At 37.5% G+C, this 16465-nt stretch overlaps 1 protein-coding gene and 1 long non-coding RNA gene across 2 annotated transcripts in view; one reads left to right on the plus strand and one right to left on the minus strand.

Moving 5' to 3' along the window:
• Positions 1 to 15558, plus strand: LOC112962157. The gene is made up of 3 exons (XR_003252222.1): positions 1 to 42; positions 13072 to 13170; positions 15045 to 15558. It is a non-coding gene; the product is annotated as an uncharacterized LOC112962157 (long non-coding RNA).
• Positions 7553 to 16465, minus strand: part of CPB1 (carboxypeptidase B1) — a 22036-nt gene continuing 13123 nt past the window's right edge. The window contains exons 10-11 of the mRNA XM_026058095.1: positions 8968 to 9052; positions 7553 to 7765 (exon numbers count right to left, since the gene is read on the minus strand). Of these exons, the coding sequence (XP_025913880.1) occupies positions 7578 to 7765; positions 8968 to 9052 (273 nt within the window). The 3' untranslated portion in view covers positions 7553 to 7577. The remainder of the gene's footprint in view (positions 7766 to 8967; positions 9053 to 16465) is intronic.

Raw genomic sequence — 16465 nt, forward strand, 5'->3', positions numbered from 1 at the left:
GAAAGAATCTGCCAGAGCTCCAACTTCAGACCAGTTTAGAAGGTAATTAACTATTCCCAGATGCCAGAGCTATTCTGAGAGGAAAGTACATAACATAAATTTGTATGCTTGAAGACTACCAAAGACTCAGAGTGCTCAGAAGTGTAACRGATTCTCACACGACTGAGTTTGAGCAGCACTGGAGAGAGCATGTTTTCACTGGATATTTGCAGAAGGCATTATCTGCTTCCTTATGCCTCTGTCTGTCCCATATTGTGATTCAGGAGTACAACAGATGTGTATATCCCACCCTTGGAATGCTGATCAGTGTTATTTCTGGTAAAGGCTTCAGAGCATACAGACGGCTGTATTGTGACCGCCTTCCAYGTGTGAGGGTCAAGCTTGCACACCCTGGTGCTATAATGAAGCTCAGAGTTTTCCTTTTTCAGTGGGTATGATTGGCACCTAGAGCCTGTTCAGGAAGAGGGTTTCATTACAGCTGTTTAAGTCTAGGAGAATTTAATAAATTTCATGGGTATACAGATATACCTTTTAAAAGATATATACAGATACCTTTTAAAATATTCGTTATTACTAAACATTGTTATTGCTGAATATGTTGTAGCCACCACCRCTATCTGTGACAGCGTAACTTACATTAGAGATGTGAGAGACTGAACCTGTAGAGAAAGAGTGGTGACAAAGGCCAGAAATAAAACACCATTTTCTATTCAGTCTTCCTTTTAAATGAAGGAAAAGTATTCCTCATTTATAAGGATTATATTGTTGCTTTTCAGACATGATTCAAAGATACATTTTGAAAGAGGGAAAGCATAAAACATCTCCATGTCATTAGAAATTCTAGTTCCGTTTGAATAGGAAATGTTCTACTTATGTTCCTTGAAGCCTTCAGGTCACGAACAGTGTTTCCATTCATATGAGAAGAAATGTAAGAATAGTTATCTGAAAATTTCTATAAAATGAGCATTCCCTTTTGAACCATTTATTCACTCAATTAGTGGTCACATTAAAAAAAATCACTGAAGAATTAAAAAAGCTGTATGAAAAATAAAAGCAAATGCAGTGAAATTCCATTGTTATTTCCAGTGTTCATAGTTTAATTTGAGTGGCTAACAATTGACTTCAACAAGCTGGAGCTCCTTAGCTGAATATACTGCATGGGAGACCTGTTCCTCCATTCATTTACTCCAGGGTGGATGAAGAGTAATTTCACAGACCCTGGTGGTGTTACTGTGCATAAAACTAGTAAGAGACTAGGTGAATAGAATATTTGCCATCATATGTGATGGATCTTTTATTTTAAAGAGGAAAACAATAGAACAAAACATCCCAGATTCTAGATTTCAATGTACTTATAAACCTGACAATTAGAATATTTCTACTAAGTCCATTGAACACTTGAACTTCTAAACCTTGCCTGTATGAGGTTATTATTTTTATGCACATGTATCATATGAATAGAGGCATGATAAAATCAAGTAAACAGCCTTTTTTCATCTGCTGTATTTGTGGTGTCATAATTTGAGTATGTCATGCATTTACAATGGCAGAGGAGGGAGCATGCTAGTAAGTGATGGTGATAAAATGTCTATTAATGCTGCATCACAGCATTTTTTGTGTTTGCAGGTGCATGTGTCATTTTTAAAATTTACAAACACATCTTCATTTCTGTAGCAGGCTGATTAGATTATGGACTAACTGTGGTGGGAACACAAATATGCTGTGAGCTSTATCACTTCTGGACCTGACCTGGTTGATCATTGTGCCATGGAGCTGTACTCTGTGGCCTCGCAATCTCATGCCAGCAGTAGCACAGGGGTCTGTAGGGACCACAGCCATTACTCCTGGTTCTTGTGACCTAATTTATGAGAAACATGAATATTTGATTCCCCCCCCCCCGCATAAAATCAGGTAATTGATAGTTAATTTTACGTTAAAGCAATGTGATTCCTACTGTCATTGAAGAACTCCAAAGTTAAGCATCTTTGGTTTTCTGATTAAATGCAGAATGGGAACACTGCAGTGTATGCTAAGAAGCTTGGATGTTTTGCTTAAAAAGTTTTGAAGAGAAACTTTTAGATGTTTTTGAAATATTTCCCTTTTTCTTGGCTGAGCTGCATATATTTTGTATTTCTTTATTTATAGCAAATTTCCTATTTTCTGTGGAGTCACAGGGAAAGATTTAATGCAAATAGCCTAGCATCATTGCTGTAAGGAACAGGGATACAACTCTGTTCTCCAAAGCAGCATTCAGCTGCTGCTTCTCCTCTTGAGGTAAAAGGCTCCGTATAATGCATCTGTTCTGAGTGCGGTGAGGAACATAGAGGCAACCTGCCTCACTACACRATTCACATCTGTCTTTGGAACAATACAGCAACAAGTGTACTGAGACCGTAAGTTAGCCAAGCAGGGTTTAGAACAGCCTGAGCACTAAGGATAGGTTTAATTTTAAGCACGTGTTTTGAGACAATTGAGTGTGGATCATTAAGAACAAAAGTTTAGTTCTCTGACTAGCCACTATGTGTCAGTAGCTGTTTGATAACTTTGAGCAAAATGAAGTATCTGCCCCAGAARCAGGTATTTAACTCTCACTCAGCTGTTGGGACTGCACTGTAATTTGTTTTCGTATGTGCAGTTACTTGCTTTATGTGTTAAAGAATCGAGAATTTGTATAGTGCTGCCTTCGTCAGGCCTTTGTAACTCTGATCCGTATTCATGGGATATTTCCTCCATAAATGATTTGATATCTCTGATATCAGCACTGAGAGACCTGGCACATGGACAGTGCATTGTCTTTAAAACACTTAATCAGCTCTTAATCCTTTTTGAGGTTTGAAGCACTGAAATGAATTGACTGTTTGAATGTATTTAGCTAAACAATAGCTTAATATGAGAGGGATGGCAACTTCTTGATGTGCTTCTTCATTTAGAGCACACAATGCTCCTTTGCTATTTATCTCATTAAAGGAGCAGCAGAAACCAACAGGAAAAATTGAAGATATTAATCTCAGTCCTTGGGTGACCTGAATCAAGCAGGGAGGGAAAAATTATTTTCTTTAGATATTTTCTTCCTTTCTTAAGAAAACTCCCATTCCCTCTGCCTTAGGAAGGAGCATGTCAGGGCTGCAGAATTAATCTTCTTTTTTTTTTTCTTTCTTTTTTTTTCTCCACAGATGTGGTTATGGTTAAAAATATTCTTATATGCTGCAAAATTGTGGCGTGGGTTTATAGTGTTAGAATAAAGACTTGGTTTATACTGTGCAATTAAAGAAAAATCACAGATTGTCTGTGAGGTTGGTTCTATTTATATTTTTACATTGGTAAAATACTTACTGTCCCTTTGCAGATATTTTTGGTTTTAGAAAGCAAGAAAAAGGTTCAGTTTGGAGAACACTGAAAACTTTTCTTTCAAGTTATTCAAGTGTCCACCTTTTAAAAAGTCAAATGCACCTCTGTCACCCATATAATGGGTTTCTATTTCTTTCCTTGTCTCTCTTCTGGTTCTCTGTAAGYACTATTTCAGAACTGAGGAATTGGTTCAAGGTAAGTAACTGTAATGATGTCTTTGAAAATACATTATCAATCAGTTTTGCATGTTGGGTTTTCTACGTTTTTGAAAACAATGCCGAAATGTGAAACATTTGACTTGTGGCTGAACCTTTGCTTCCACTCAGTGGCTGTGTTTTCTTTCCATGTCCTAACAGCTCACCTGCTAACAGAATGTCCTTTCATACATAAAATTCTCCCTATATATTCTTTGTTTTATGTTCCAAGTTGCACAGATGATATACCACTTTTAATTGCTGTTCTTTTCTGCATCTGTGTAATTTGACCAGCAGTGCTAGTGACTGCCTTTTGTGGAAGAGGCACAGAAAAAGTACATATTGCTGGCTTACTGGGATTTGGCTTTGTTAATATAGGAATTAACAAATATCTGCCACATCCTGCCTCATTAGGTCACGGTTTTAAGTTATCTGGGGTAACCCTAACATTGCTGGACTTTCTGGGTGCCTTGACTTCAGTGCAGACTTACCCCTAAATTGTATTTGTAATTGTATTTTTGGTTGCCTGGACTCTTGCATAGAATCTTCCTAGAAATGAATGGTGCTGAGCATTAACAATTCACCTTGCGGTCAGCTAAGGCCTCTGATATTTTCCAATATTAGACAGTTGTTTTAGTCAGGAGAATTTCTGGGTCGTTGTTAGTACTTAGTTAAAATTAGCCAAAAGGTTTTGTACTCTGGACGATTTATTTTCTTGTCCCTTGTGACATGTTTGGCTCTGGCCAGTACGTTCTGCTTGCATCCTGTTCTATTATTAGTAGCGCTGATTATCCTTCCCCCCTGCTTCGGTTTCAAAACAGAACGACATTTCTTTTTACTGGTACATGCTACTTTCACACACAGGCTCTGTTTCACCAGTGATCAAGAATGGATGGATTAGTCGCATTTCTTGATCTAGTTTAATCTGACTGCTGCTGGGCTAATTGGAGTGGGCTAGCAGATACGTTCCTTTCTCTTTCTTTTATAAATATAAAAGTTTTAAATTGGAGCTTGTTGCCTCTGCTAATTGTTAACTCTGGACAAACTCATCCCTGCATCTTTAACCAACAGTGTATGGTTTTAATGTATTTTGTTTAGTCTTATGCTGAGCTCATTACTGAGGTATCTGAGTGCCTAAAACTAGAAAGGAAGTAGTTTTATATGCTGCAGTTTGAGTACTTTTATTATTCCATTTTCTCCCCAAACAATTAATGGAAAATGCTGCTGTTTGGCATGTGCTTGTCTGAAAAATAAAATCATAGGAGTTTTTAAAAACAGAAAGAAATAACAGCACCCTTATTCACAGAGAGGGAAGGTGGTGCCCTGCTTACTGTGAATATCAGAGGTGACACTATATTCTCTTCTGGGAAAGGAAACAAGTGCGTTAAATGATTTTTGGACACAGAAAATGTAATTTCTTTTCAGAACTGATTTACAGAGGCAAGTAAGTTGCTAAAGCACGTACCTTCTGGCTTCTTGCTTTTTCTCAGGTTTGTATCTCACAGTGTACTGGTGTAGGTAAGTCACGGGGATTTTGACTAAAGGGAAGTGATGTTAATGTATGGTGTGTGCTAAGAATATCTTTCTGTTTCCTTCCGTGGAGAAGAGGCAGAAGAGGAGAACGCTTAGCTCAGAGTCTCTGATGGTTTTGAATTTAGTGATTTTTCTTGGAGAAGCCTTTCCTCTGTAAGATGAGCTCTGTTTTGAGTGCCTCACTTAGGGACCTGTCAGCTACAGCGCTAATTCCAGGAGTACCGATGGACAGAGGAAGTCTCTAGTCAGAGCTTCCAGCAACGGCAGGGCAATCAGTCAGGTGCTGTGTTGACATAAGGTTTTTTCCCATCTTTCTGCAGACCGTGTCCCATATTAGCCAAGCTCTAAACAGCATTAATAAATGCCAAACACATTTTCTGCAGCTGCATGAGAAAGCTGCCTGGAGTGGCCATTTATCACTCGCACTCAGTGTGACCCAGTCAGACCCACGTTACCTGTACAGCAAATTGGTCACGAGGGAATAATTCTGCACAGCTTCTCACAAAAGAAGTATTTAATCATTTTTCACTAAACTTGGTCTTTATGGCTGTTTACTCTGCATCTGCTGATGACAGTAGGAAAATGTGGGGCTCCAAGAAGTACCAGGACTCTGAGAATATTTTGAGAAATGCTACTGTGGTGAGTGAGACAGCCTTAAACAGAGGGTATTTTATAGCACTTCATTTGTTTTATCATGTCTTGGTCTTCAATATTCAGCAAATATAAATATCCAGCTTAAATAATGAGTTGAGATAGGAGTAGTGGTGACCTTGGCTCCAAACTAGGAATTTTCAGTAATGGGCAGATCAAGGAATTGGCAGCATGTGTTTTGAAAAAGTTCACAAGAACATATCACAGCTAAAGTCATTTTGGAAATATGTGAAGTGAACTTTTCCTTTTACCATTGTCATTAAGGCAATGAACTGTTGGATGACTCTGTTTAGCATTCAGGCTGTGTAAGTMCTAATGCTCTGCCTATCTACTCTGTGTAAAGATCGTTTGAATCATTAAAGCAACTTTAACCTTAAGTTGATTAAGCTTCTTGTGTAGGTTACTAGAATCTGGAGATGAAATTGGTCATGCCCCTCCCCCCCCAATTCTATGTCCTAAATCCATTTTACAGGTAAATGCTTCATTTAACATTAGTCGTCTGTGCCGTGTTCATTACTGAGATATGCACTTAACAAAGGGATTTCATCTCTCTCTCCTGGTAGATCTTGAGTTTTCTTTTTAATAAGGGAAGGTAAAGTCTTCATACTGCAAGTTTTAAACACATCACCACACTTGAAAGGTARATTAATCTCCTGGATCAAAGCATACGGTCACATTGACCTAAATGAGCTGCRGCAGGGAAGAATCTGGCCCACAGGACGCTTTCTGAAAACACTGATCTTTTCACACAGCTTCTTTTAAGTAAAATTTAGATTTCATCATGGTTGATTACACGGTGGAAAATATATTTGCTGATTCTTTATGCTAACTTGTAACCGTATTCATCTTTCTTCCAAATTTGCAAACTGCACATATTAACTCAAGTGTTATGCGTTTTGGCTTTTATGCTTGCCACAAACGAGTCCTAACAGTGTTAAAATGTGTAGGTTTTGGCTGTTTACGCAATCAGTTCCATGGAAAGACTGAGAGCATTAAACTCTGTGTACATGGTCTCACCACTTCTTTAGACAAGATGTGGTTCATGTTTAGTTTTTTGGAGAGCAGTAGTAAATCTGCTGGGGTAAATGCCTTTTTTGGCCTCTGCTTTTGTCAATGCCATGCTGATGACCCAGTCAACAGATCAAGTTGTCTGAAGGCCAGTCATATATGCACCTTTTGGTACTTATTCTCTAATGTTTATTGCTGACTGTATATTCGCTTGTTTAACTTGTTGGTCAAGAACCATTTATGTTTCTTACCGATACTAATTTGGTGGCAGAAATAATATACATTCTTTGCTATATCTATCTATGCAATTCCAGTGAAGTCAATGTCTAATGGCAGAATTTCATTGATTGAGAGAACTATTCCCTTAAAAATGTATTTTAAACAATCAAAATAGTGTAGGTTTAYTTATTTAATCCAATCACTGGAGTAATTTTTCAAACATTTTGTGAGTCATTAGCAGTGAAATACCCAGATGATTCCATGTAAAGAATAAATATTGAGACAAGTTTTTTAGGGAGAAGTAATTTAAAACTCACATTTAAGGACCTGGATCTTGAAAAAGTAGGCAAGTTTATGGGCAGACATACTTCTCCAAAATGGTTTATCTGGCTTTTCTTCCTCTTGACTATATCAGTTGCTTTAACGAACGATATAATTTCTCTTGACAAACTTACAGTGTTATTGAGCAGTTTTATTGAGTTTTATTTTTTATTATTATTATATATGATGGACTAAGGATATGGCTAAGAGCACCAAGTAAAGCAGAAATAAAAACCCATTGTTAGGAAAGAATAAAGAGGATGGTATCTCTGAGAAAGCTTTAATCGTTTTTAGAGCTCCATTCTAATACAAGTGCTCAAGGACGTAATTGGCAATATATTTAATAGCAAGTAGAGTCTCTTCACAGGTTGGCTTTATCTGAGATTCTGGGAGAAGAAAACCATATGTACCAGTGTCTCGGAGCTCAAAAGTGAAAGAGTACTTGATGCCTTGATCGTAAGCCCAGTCGTCAGAGCCCCCTGCAGCAGGATCTGTAGATAAAGAAAATAAAGCTTAATTGGAAAAGCATAGCTATCACATAAATGTATTTTACTTAAGAGTCAAGTCACAGCGAGAAATACAGAAAGGACAGATAAAAAGGAATATTTAAGGAACTGTTGATTTCTTCTACTCATGGAAAGCTCCCATGATTTAGGCCACTTGGGAGCTCTGTTCCAGCTGATGATATTTGCAAGCAAACATAAATAAGATAAACTACTCCCTCCATGTCAGTGTTGCGGAGAGACCATGGGAGAAAAGTCTGGTACCAGGGACAAAATGAGAGAATGGAAGAATGGCATGCTTGCATATGATTATTAAGAAAGTGTTGGTAACAGAAGCAAAAACTGTCTCACTGGCTAGCTCTCTGAAATTCATACAGATCCAGAACCATAGATTTGAGATATCAGCTCCATCTTTTTCTTCTGGGAGAATGGTCCACTCCCTTTCCAGAATTTTAATACAATGAAAGTAGTCTCTTTTGCTAAGCAAAGACTCTCCAGAATTGCTAAGCATCACCAAAACATTTTTAAAGGAAAAAAAACCTCCATAAATCTGCTAAAAAAAAAAAAAAAAAAAAAAAGTGTTTTTTTTAAGATTCTTAAAAAATATATTTAAGGAAAGAGGAATGGGGAAAAGAGATTAGTTCCTGTGTTTAAGGAAATTAAGAAATCCTAAATACTGGAGATATGAAAGTCCTAGAAAACTAGATTTGGCAACCTCAACTCAGCTGTTACCATTGCAAAGGCCATAATTTGACAGCTGAGTTCCAAGAACGGTACAAGAATTGAATTGTGATCAGTACATGGCTCAGACTATAATGCAAAATAAAAGAAATATAATTAGCTGTGTTGGTAGGGTGGTTGAAGCCAGTCTTTTTGCTTTGACTTGGAGACACTGGCAATGTAGAAAATCTCAGGTTGAACAAGCTCAAGATTTTTATACTTTAATCTAAACTAAATGTTTATTTTACACATCACTTTACCTTATAGGGATCACTCATTCTCTGGGATCCCTAAAGCATATGGACCATCCTATGTTTTAGAACTGAGAGATTGCTTATATATCTCTGGGAATGCTTATGAAGAAAGAAGCTGACTGCTTAGCAAGAATAACAACAGTCACTAGAAAAATGCATTTAATAGCCTTAGTAGCATTTAGCAGAGCTTGTTAGTATATTTAGGCCAGTACTTACAGATTGTTTCAGCTCCTGGGCCATATGTATATTTGGTATTATGCAAACTAGCCAGCTCTTTGGATGCAGCACGAGCAATGGAATTCTGCAGGGAAAGAAAAATGATAAATGCAGCAGAAGCTTTCTGAGTGAATCTAAGCAAATGTATTGTTGAATAAATTGAAGAGCCATATTTGAGAAGTTTTTATTTTTAAACTGTTGTCCACCTCTCAGAATGATTTAGATGTCAGTAGCTAACAATGCACAGCTTGTTCTGTTGATGTGAAAACAGCTTCTCAGTAAAGAGCGCGCTCTCCAACTTTTATGGTGAGGCATTAGCCTGGAGAGTTAAGGGGGCAGGATAACAGGAGTTTATACACTTAGAAGAAACTTGTACAAAACTAAGACTAAGTAAGAAATCTATGAAAATAGTGATAACTCAGTACGTTAAATTGTGAATGCACAACAGGCCATCTTTTCCTCCAATGCGTGCAGCTATAAATTCAGAGCAGAGCCAGTTTAGTCAGTGAAGTTGAACATTGATACCAGTGGAAACAGATTAAGGTCTTATAAATATAAACAGCCAGAAAAGCATAAATTACCTTGGAACCATATGTAGTCTCATTAATTTCAATTCATTTCCTGTGCACAGAGGGACTCATTCAACTCCCACTGATTTCAGTGAGGGTTGGATCAGGCCCATCAATAGCGCTAAGAAGCTTTGTATGCTTGCATTAAGGATAATTACAGACTTTTCTTTGGAACATGTGGCTTTTCCAGTTCTTCATAATATAGCATGTTGGTAATAAAACATAAAAACTATTACTAACAGATGATAAATATGAATGATTTTTGAAAACAGATGTTCAGCATAGGAATAAGCAATAGATTGTCCTATCTCTTTTTATAGCTTACAGCTGAATGGCTTACTATTCCAGGAATTTCCTCAAGCCCCTTCTTTCACTGTAGGTATGTGCTGGCTTACTTCCCAGTAGCTGAGATATTGTAAAATATTCTCTATTTGTCCTTAGGTTTCAAGTATTCTTGCGAATTACTTAAAAAGGCATATTGGGCAATGTGTTTAGAAAATCTTAGTTTAGTGAGAATGCTTTCCCAGCTTTACAAAACAGAAATATGTTTGCATTAACACTGGCTGCCTAGTTTATCACAGGATTGCATGTGTTTCCCCATTTCCAAATAATGCATACGTGCAGGATTCCTATTCGATTTTGAACAGCCCAGAATTCCGGGAGCTGATTCTAGGAATGTGGGCACATTTTATCATATAAAGAATATTTAAACAAGGCAGGTCAAAGTGTATCTGAAGCTTGTCCTTGCATCTATAAAACTGGCTGTACCTGAATAGCGCTGGGTTGTGTTTCTGGCCTCTCTATTGTCCGAACACAAGTGATGACTGTAGGAAGAATGTTGTTGCTTTGCATTTCACAGTCTCGGATTCATAGCAATGGGGATAGCTGAGCTCTCCCCACTGCTTTAAAAAAAATCCGCAACAAGCTGATTCTTTAATCCATAATAGCTTTCAACACATGTTGAGGGAATTGCAAAGGTTGGAGACTAGTATCTGCTAGTGATAGCACGTTTTCTTCAGAGTCATCTTTTATCTGTTTATATATGCACTTAATCAGTCACTGAGATTAAGAGTAAAATCTCTCGATAGCAAATCCCTTTTTAAATGTACAAACTGATTCTTCCTCTTTTCAAATATATGCAAAATGGAAATTAAACTTGGAAAAATACTCTTATACTATGTTGGGACTTGCTGATAATTAGTATTTGTTCTCTGCTTAGTAAACTGTATCTTGGGGACAGCAGAACTGCAGAGTTGCTTTTAGGGAAAAATGGGGTATGCCAAAGGACAACTTTAAATCATTTGTTATTTTTTTTCTGCCAAATTTAGAAGAACAGATACCAGAAAGTGTATGTCAGGAAATCTTTTTACCTGAGGGATTTTTTTATTTTTGGCCAGGAAGTTGTAAAAAGAGAGATTTGTAGAGAGAACAGTTGAGATTTCCAGCTGTTAAGAGCCTGGAATCCAAATAAATAGCTTCCTCAAGCTCTCCAGGTTGGAGACCGACATGGTATTTTAAATGACCCCCTCCAACAAGTGAAAAACGTGACTGTGTGTTTATGATTCATTATGAAATAAGCCGGAGTTTTGATATCTGATCTCTTCCTTTATTATGTGACTCTCTCCCAAATACTGTCCAAATATATTTATAGTTCAAAACCTAAAGGCCAAAACAAAATTAGCTTTGTAGGAACTAAAGTCACCTCTTCCTCACAATATGAAACAGCAGGAATAATAAAAAAGGAACTAAATACTTCTGAGTCTAAATGCAAAATATGAGGCAAAATGTAAAAAAAAAAAACAAAAACAAAGTAGCCCACTGACTCAAAGCTGTCCTTAAAGAGGAAATTACATGGAGCCTTTTATAGAGGTTTCTAAATAATGCCAAACATTTTCCAAAAAGTGCTATTTACCCTTTGAAACATAGTTTGGCCTCTCATGCCTGTATATTATTTGGAATACAGCTCATACAGAATCATGTCTATCTTTCTGAGCTGTGAAGATATTCTTTGCTCTTGACTGATTTTCAAAATCTCTGTGCATAACTGGCTTAGCTAGCTCTATATTTTGGGGTTTTTTTGATTGTCAAGAAATCCTTCTTTTGCAAAGAAAATTCTGCAGAGACTTATACTAGCAGAGAGCCAACTGGCATCCTGAAGTCCTAGAAGTAACTCCAAATTAATACCTTGTAACTGGGAGCAGAAATGGCTTTTCAGCTTCTGACTTGCAGTTGAACTCGCGGAGCTGGTCATTTCCGCAGAAGGTAATATTCCCTGTGCTGATGAACCGTTTGTGTTTACACAGCAATTCCTAATATTTTGCTTAATCTTGTGTACATAGTGTGCTGGCCAGAGACAAGAGAGTCACGTTCTCAGATGCCATTATTTTACATAATTCGCACCCTTTAAACCTATCTTTTCAGTTATTAGTTTTTACTGGCCTGTTCTTTCTCACCACACCTGGAGGTTTGGACTAACAAGATAATTCATCCAGCTAAGCATCTTCTGATTGTTAATAGATAATTTTGGGGAGCAGCTCCCTCATCTTTGTTGTTGTAGCATCAGCCTAGATTTGCCTCAGCAAATTGCAGCTGTTTAGAAACACTCCAGGGACCTCGATTATGCATCTGCTGCATGCAGGCAACTCCCTTTGCCATCAGACTCTGAGAGGCATCTGGAGAAGCCTGGTCACTCACTGGCCAGACCTGTCACACTCGCTTCTTTCTCTGGATTGCAAACTAATTTGCCTGAGGCTGAAAACTGTATTTGCTTTGCTTTCCCTTTAGTGAAGATAAATTTCTGAGGCTCCTTGTGTTGCCAGTAAAGACAGGCTCCCCTCAAAAGAGCCCATGACTGATGTGTAATTTAGTTCACTATTCTGTTGTTGCTGGTAGTTAAGTATCTCTCCCAGGAGTCTAGAGAATCCAGCCAACAGCATAACTGCTTCTAGAGTGCAATACTGCTTTTTTGCGAGCCTGCTTCTCTGTGACAGTCTCTCAGACTGTTTAAGAAGTAGATCCCTGGGGAGAGAGAGTTAAGGTGAATGTGCCCTGCAACTGCTTGAGACTGTCTTTGAGCCAGGTATAAGCTCATATTTGAACTTCATCTGGAAGAAGCTACTACTAAAAACATCCCTTTCACAATTGTAAGACTGCCAGTATAGAGCAATACTGTTGCGGGGGATCTGTCGCGGCAAACTCGATAGAGGAGTTATGAAGCCGCTTCTAAATACTGTGTCTGTCTGCTTCAGTTTGCTGTGCTTCCCAGATGATTTTACCAATATTTACTTGTAGCAAGTAATATGATAGGGAAGGAGTTGGAAGCAGCACAGATACAACCACAACTACTCATTGGCTTGGCTGAGTCTGTTGGATGATAGAATTTTTGCTGTTCAAAAGTTCCTTACTGTAGGTATTCACAGGTCAAACACATTCAAGAATAAAATCAAGAGCAAAAGGACTTGCTCCCAGGCATTGGGTTAAATAACCAGACTAATAGTCAGTCGTGCAATATGTTTGAAATTCACTCTTCCTGCAGGCTGCACGGACTCTGGGCATGTTTCCGCTTTATCCCATGTCCTATTTTAAAGGCTCCAGAGGAAATGAAATGAAATGACAGACCAACCCAGTACGGAAGGTGAGTTTCAGTGATTTTTAGACAATAACCAATGTGGCCAGTGTGCCTTCAAGTAATACAGACTGAAATCCTGTATCTAGAAAATTATCTTGAGTTGTGAATTAATAATATTCTGTGGTTTGTCAAATAATAATAATACAAATCCACTAATCTAACAATGAGAATGAACTAGCTCCAGAAATGTATTTGGCACTGAGTTTGTTGTTTAACTGAGAGATGGAATTGAACCTGGAAAGGAGGGAAGAGCATGATGCACTTTCCTCTATCAAATCAAACAAGAACTGAAAAAAATAGATTTTGGTGGAAAATGAGGAAAGCATAGGGTGACCTAATAGGAAGCTAAGGCCAAAATATGAACTAATTAAAAATATGGGCTGAACTGTTTATGAAAAATGTTGTTAAATACAAAGGACTTTATTCCAAGAGGAGGAAAATGCAAATGGTAAAATAAAGGAAAAAAATTTTGCTGGGGTGTAGAGAGATGCTGGTCTTGCCCAGAATGTTTAATTGTGAAGTGCTAATGCTTCTGTTCTCTTTAGGAGATGGATTCAAGTATGTATTCTCTGTGCAGGGTAACACCCAAGGGTATAGTAAAAAAAAAAAAAAAAAAAAAAAAGTCAGAGGATTGTGGAAGGCAAAATGTACTCTTTTTTTTTTTGGTGGATCACATATTTCTCTCAGGGAGTCATCACAGGCATATTGTGTAACTTCTGAGAAATTTCTGACCTAGATTTTTCTGTCTGGGATGTTTTTATTGTTGTTCAAGCATTGTTTGGATAACAGTGTCTGTGTGCAACATCCCAGGAGAGGAAAAGAAAATCCCTGCATACAGGGAGAAAAGTTTGGGGAAAATCCTTGTGTGCTGCAGGGTTGAGATCCTCAAAGCTGTTCTTGCCTCTGAGGAGAAGGAAGGGACATGCATGACTTCTACCATCTCTTTTACACTCCAGCCCTGGGGATGGTTGAGGGATAGTTCTAATCCTCCACCCAAAGTAAATGAAAATAACTTTGAGGTTGTTCTGATCTGCTATAGCAATGGAGTGGAAAGTACAGGATCTCTGGGATTCCTAGAGTACCCTGTTCTACCTGACAAACCAGAAACAGAAACAATTTTATGCCTTCTGGTGATTTTTTTGAGGCTATTGGCAGAAAGAGTCTTTTTTTGGCCCCAAGGTTCACTGGGCTCGTAAGCAAGAAAGGTGCAAGCCTTCTCTAGGTTCACCCCTCTCCCCTCCAACTTAATGTTTTTGATCTCAAATTACTTAATTTTTGTGCCCTTCTGTGTCTCAGACACTGGAATGCAACATTAGCCCTATGGTATTAAGCTACCTTCAATTAAATACAGTGGAACAATATGTTGCTGATGATAAGCAGACATGTGAAGTTGTGTTTAACCACATGTCCAATTGCTCACTGAAAGAGATAAGAAATCGCAACTATATTTCCTTTAATTTATTAGATCTGTCAAAGTAAAAATAACCTCTAAGATAAGATAATGGCACTATAAATTTTGCTCCTTCATTTAGAGAATGATTTACGATCCTTTTATTTGCCAAAACAATTTCTTTAGCGATTGAGATTTCAATTCTCCAGCATTTTTCTAAATTCTAAGTCTAGACAGAACTTTTAAACATGAAGCACAGTAATTGGCATACAATATAATGCCTCTTTTGCAGCTGTCTCATTTTAAATACAAGTGCTGATTGAAAATATTAAATTTCTTTAGTCACAGCTCAAATGAATGTTCTAGTTATTTGAAGTAACCTAAAAAGCTGCACTTTAGGACCTGACCCAGAGCCCAGTGGAGGCAGTCTTTCTATTTAATTCACTGGGGCTTGGATTGAGCCCTTTTTGTTTAATTATCCCAACTACAGGCAATGTCGATTGGATGATATTGTGAGCTTGCTCTCCGAAAGAAGAATTTTTGGCAAGAATTCTTCCCTTGTTAAAATCAGGTACGGCAGAAGTTGAGCATCGCTGGGATCCTGCTGTCTTTTTGTTGGGATCACCAATAGAGGGAATGTTTAGAGGGAATATTTTCCTTTAATTAAGACATGAGTATCACTCACCAGGTCACCTTTTAGTGGTGGTGAGATCTGTGATTGCTTTGTACTAGAAAATAATGGAACTCTCCCTGGGATCATTGTACCCAATTTAAAATACAGGATAAAGTGACAGTGGAAAGACTAACTTACATGAAGTGAAATCAAATGGCTGAAGAGCCATGTATAGCTTTCGTTCTTGAACTAGTAATTTTTTTTAGCCTGAAGAGTAATGGGAGACTTATTCTCTATGCCAGGAAGGGAGAGCTTGTTATTGGTAAAAATTGTAGAACCTTAATATGGATGATTCTTTCAATTTTATTATGTTTTGGAATAGAAAATTGCTAATGGAAAATTTTAATTTAATAAAAGAATTCAAAAACCTATAAAAGCACATTTACAGTATTCTTTTAATACAAAACTGTCAATATAAACTTTTTTTCCATTTAATACTGTGAAAGACATGCTGTACTTCTTTTACTTTTGTTTCATCACATTTACTCTTGATTCAGAAAATTGGGCAGAACGTTATGCAAATTTCTAACACATGGGAACTTTGTGATCCTGACAATGAAGCTGCTCAAGGGTTGTGTTGTTTATTACTTTAGACTGAACTGCAGTGTGTGAAATGTGAAGCTTTTGTAAAAACTGAAAACAAGAAATTACAGCAGTTCCCTGGAATAATTACCGTTAAAACTTTCTGGAACATAAATTAAGAAAACAAAATCTTCATCTTAATTTCATTCTCTCTTTCAAGCTGCAGAAAAATGTAACAAGAAACTTCACTGTTGGCCCCACTTTGCATTTGCGCTTCAGAATTATGACATTTATTTGGGAGCGCTCATAAATCTGTCAAGCCTCCCCAGCACACTGAGTGTTGTTGCCTTGGACTTCTGGCAGCATCCAGGAAAGAGAGAGAACCAAGATTTGTTTGTTTTGTTTTGCTATGTTGTTTTCCTTGCCAACAGCTTCTAATTGCTAATATGCCAGAGAACTGAAGTCATTTTATTATTTATGATTGTCGATTTTTGGCCTTATAAAATGTTTACAACTTTTACACACATTCAATAATACTTAACCTCTGTTTTTAAGGATTTAAAAAAAAAGTCAAATACCGAACTGCCTTTCTTACTTAAATGGCTTTAGGGTATGGCCTTCGTCTTGGGTGGATAGGAGAGTTMTTGTCATTTAAAACATCAGATTCTTGCTCCCCTCTTCCAAATAAGAGGTGCCTTTAAGTGCAGGCCTGTTTG

The sequence above is a fragment of the Apteryx rowi genome, unplaced genomic scaffold, assembly GCF_003343035.1.
Source record: "Apteryx rowi isolate R43461 unplaced genomic scaffold, aptRow1 scaffold_142, whole genome shotgun sequence".
NCBI classification, from domain to species: Eukaryota; Metazoa; Chordata; class Aves; order Apterygiformes; family Apterygidae; genus Apteryx; species Apteryx rowi.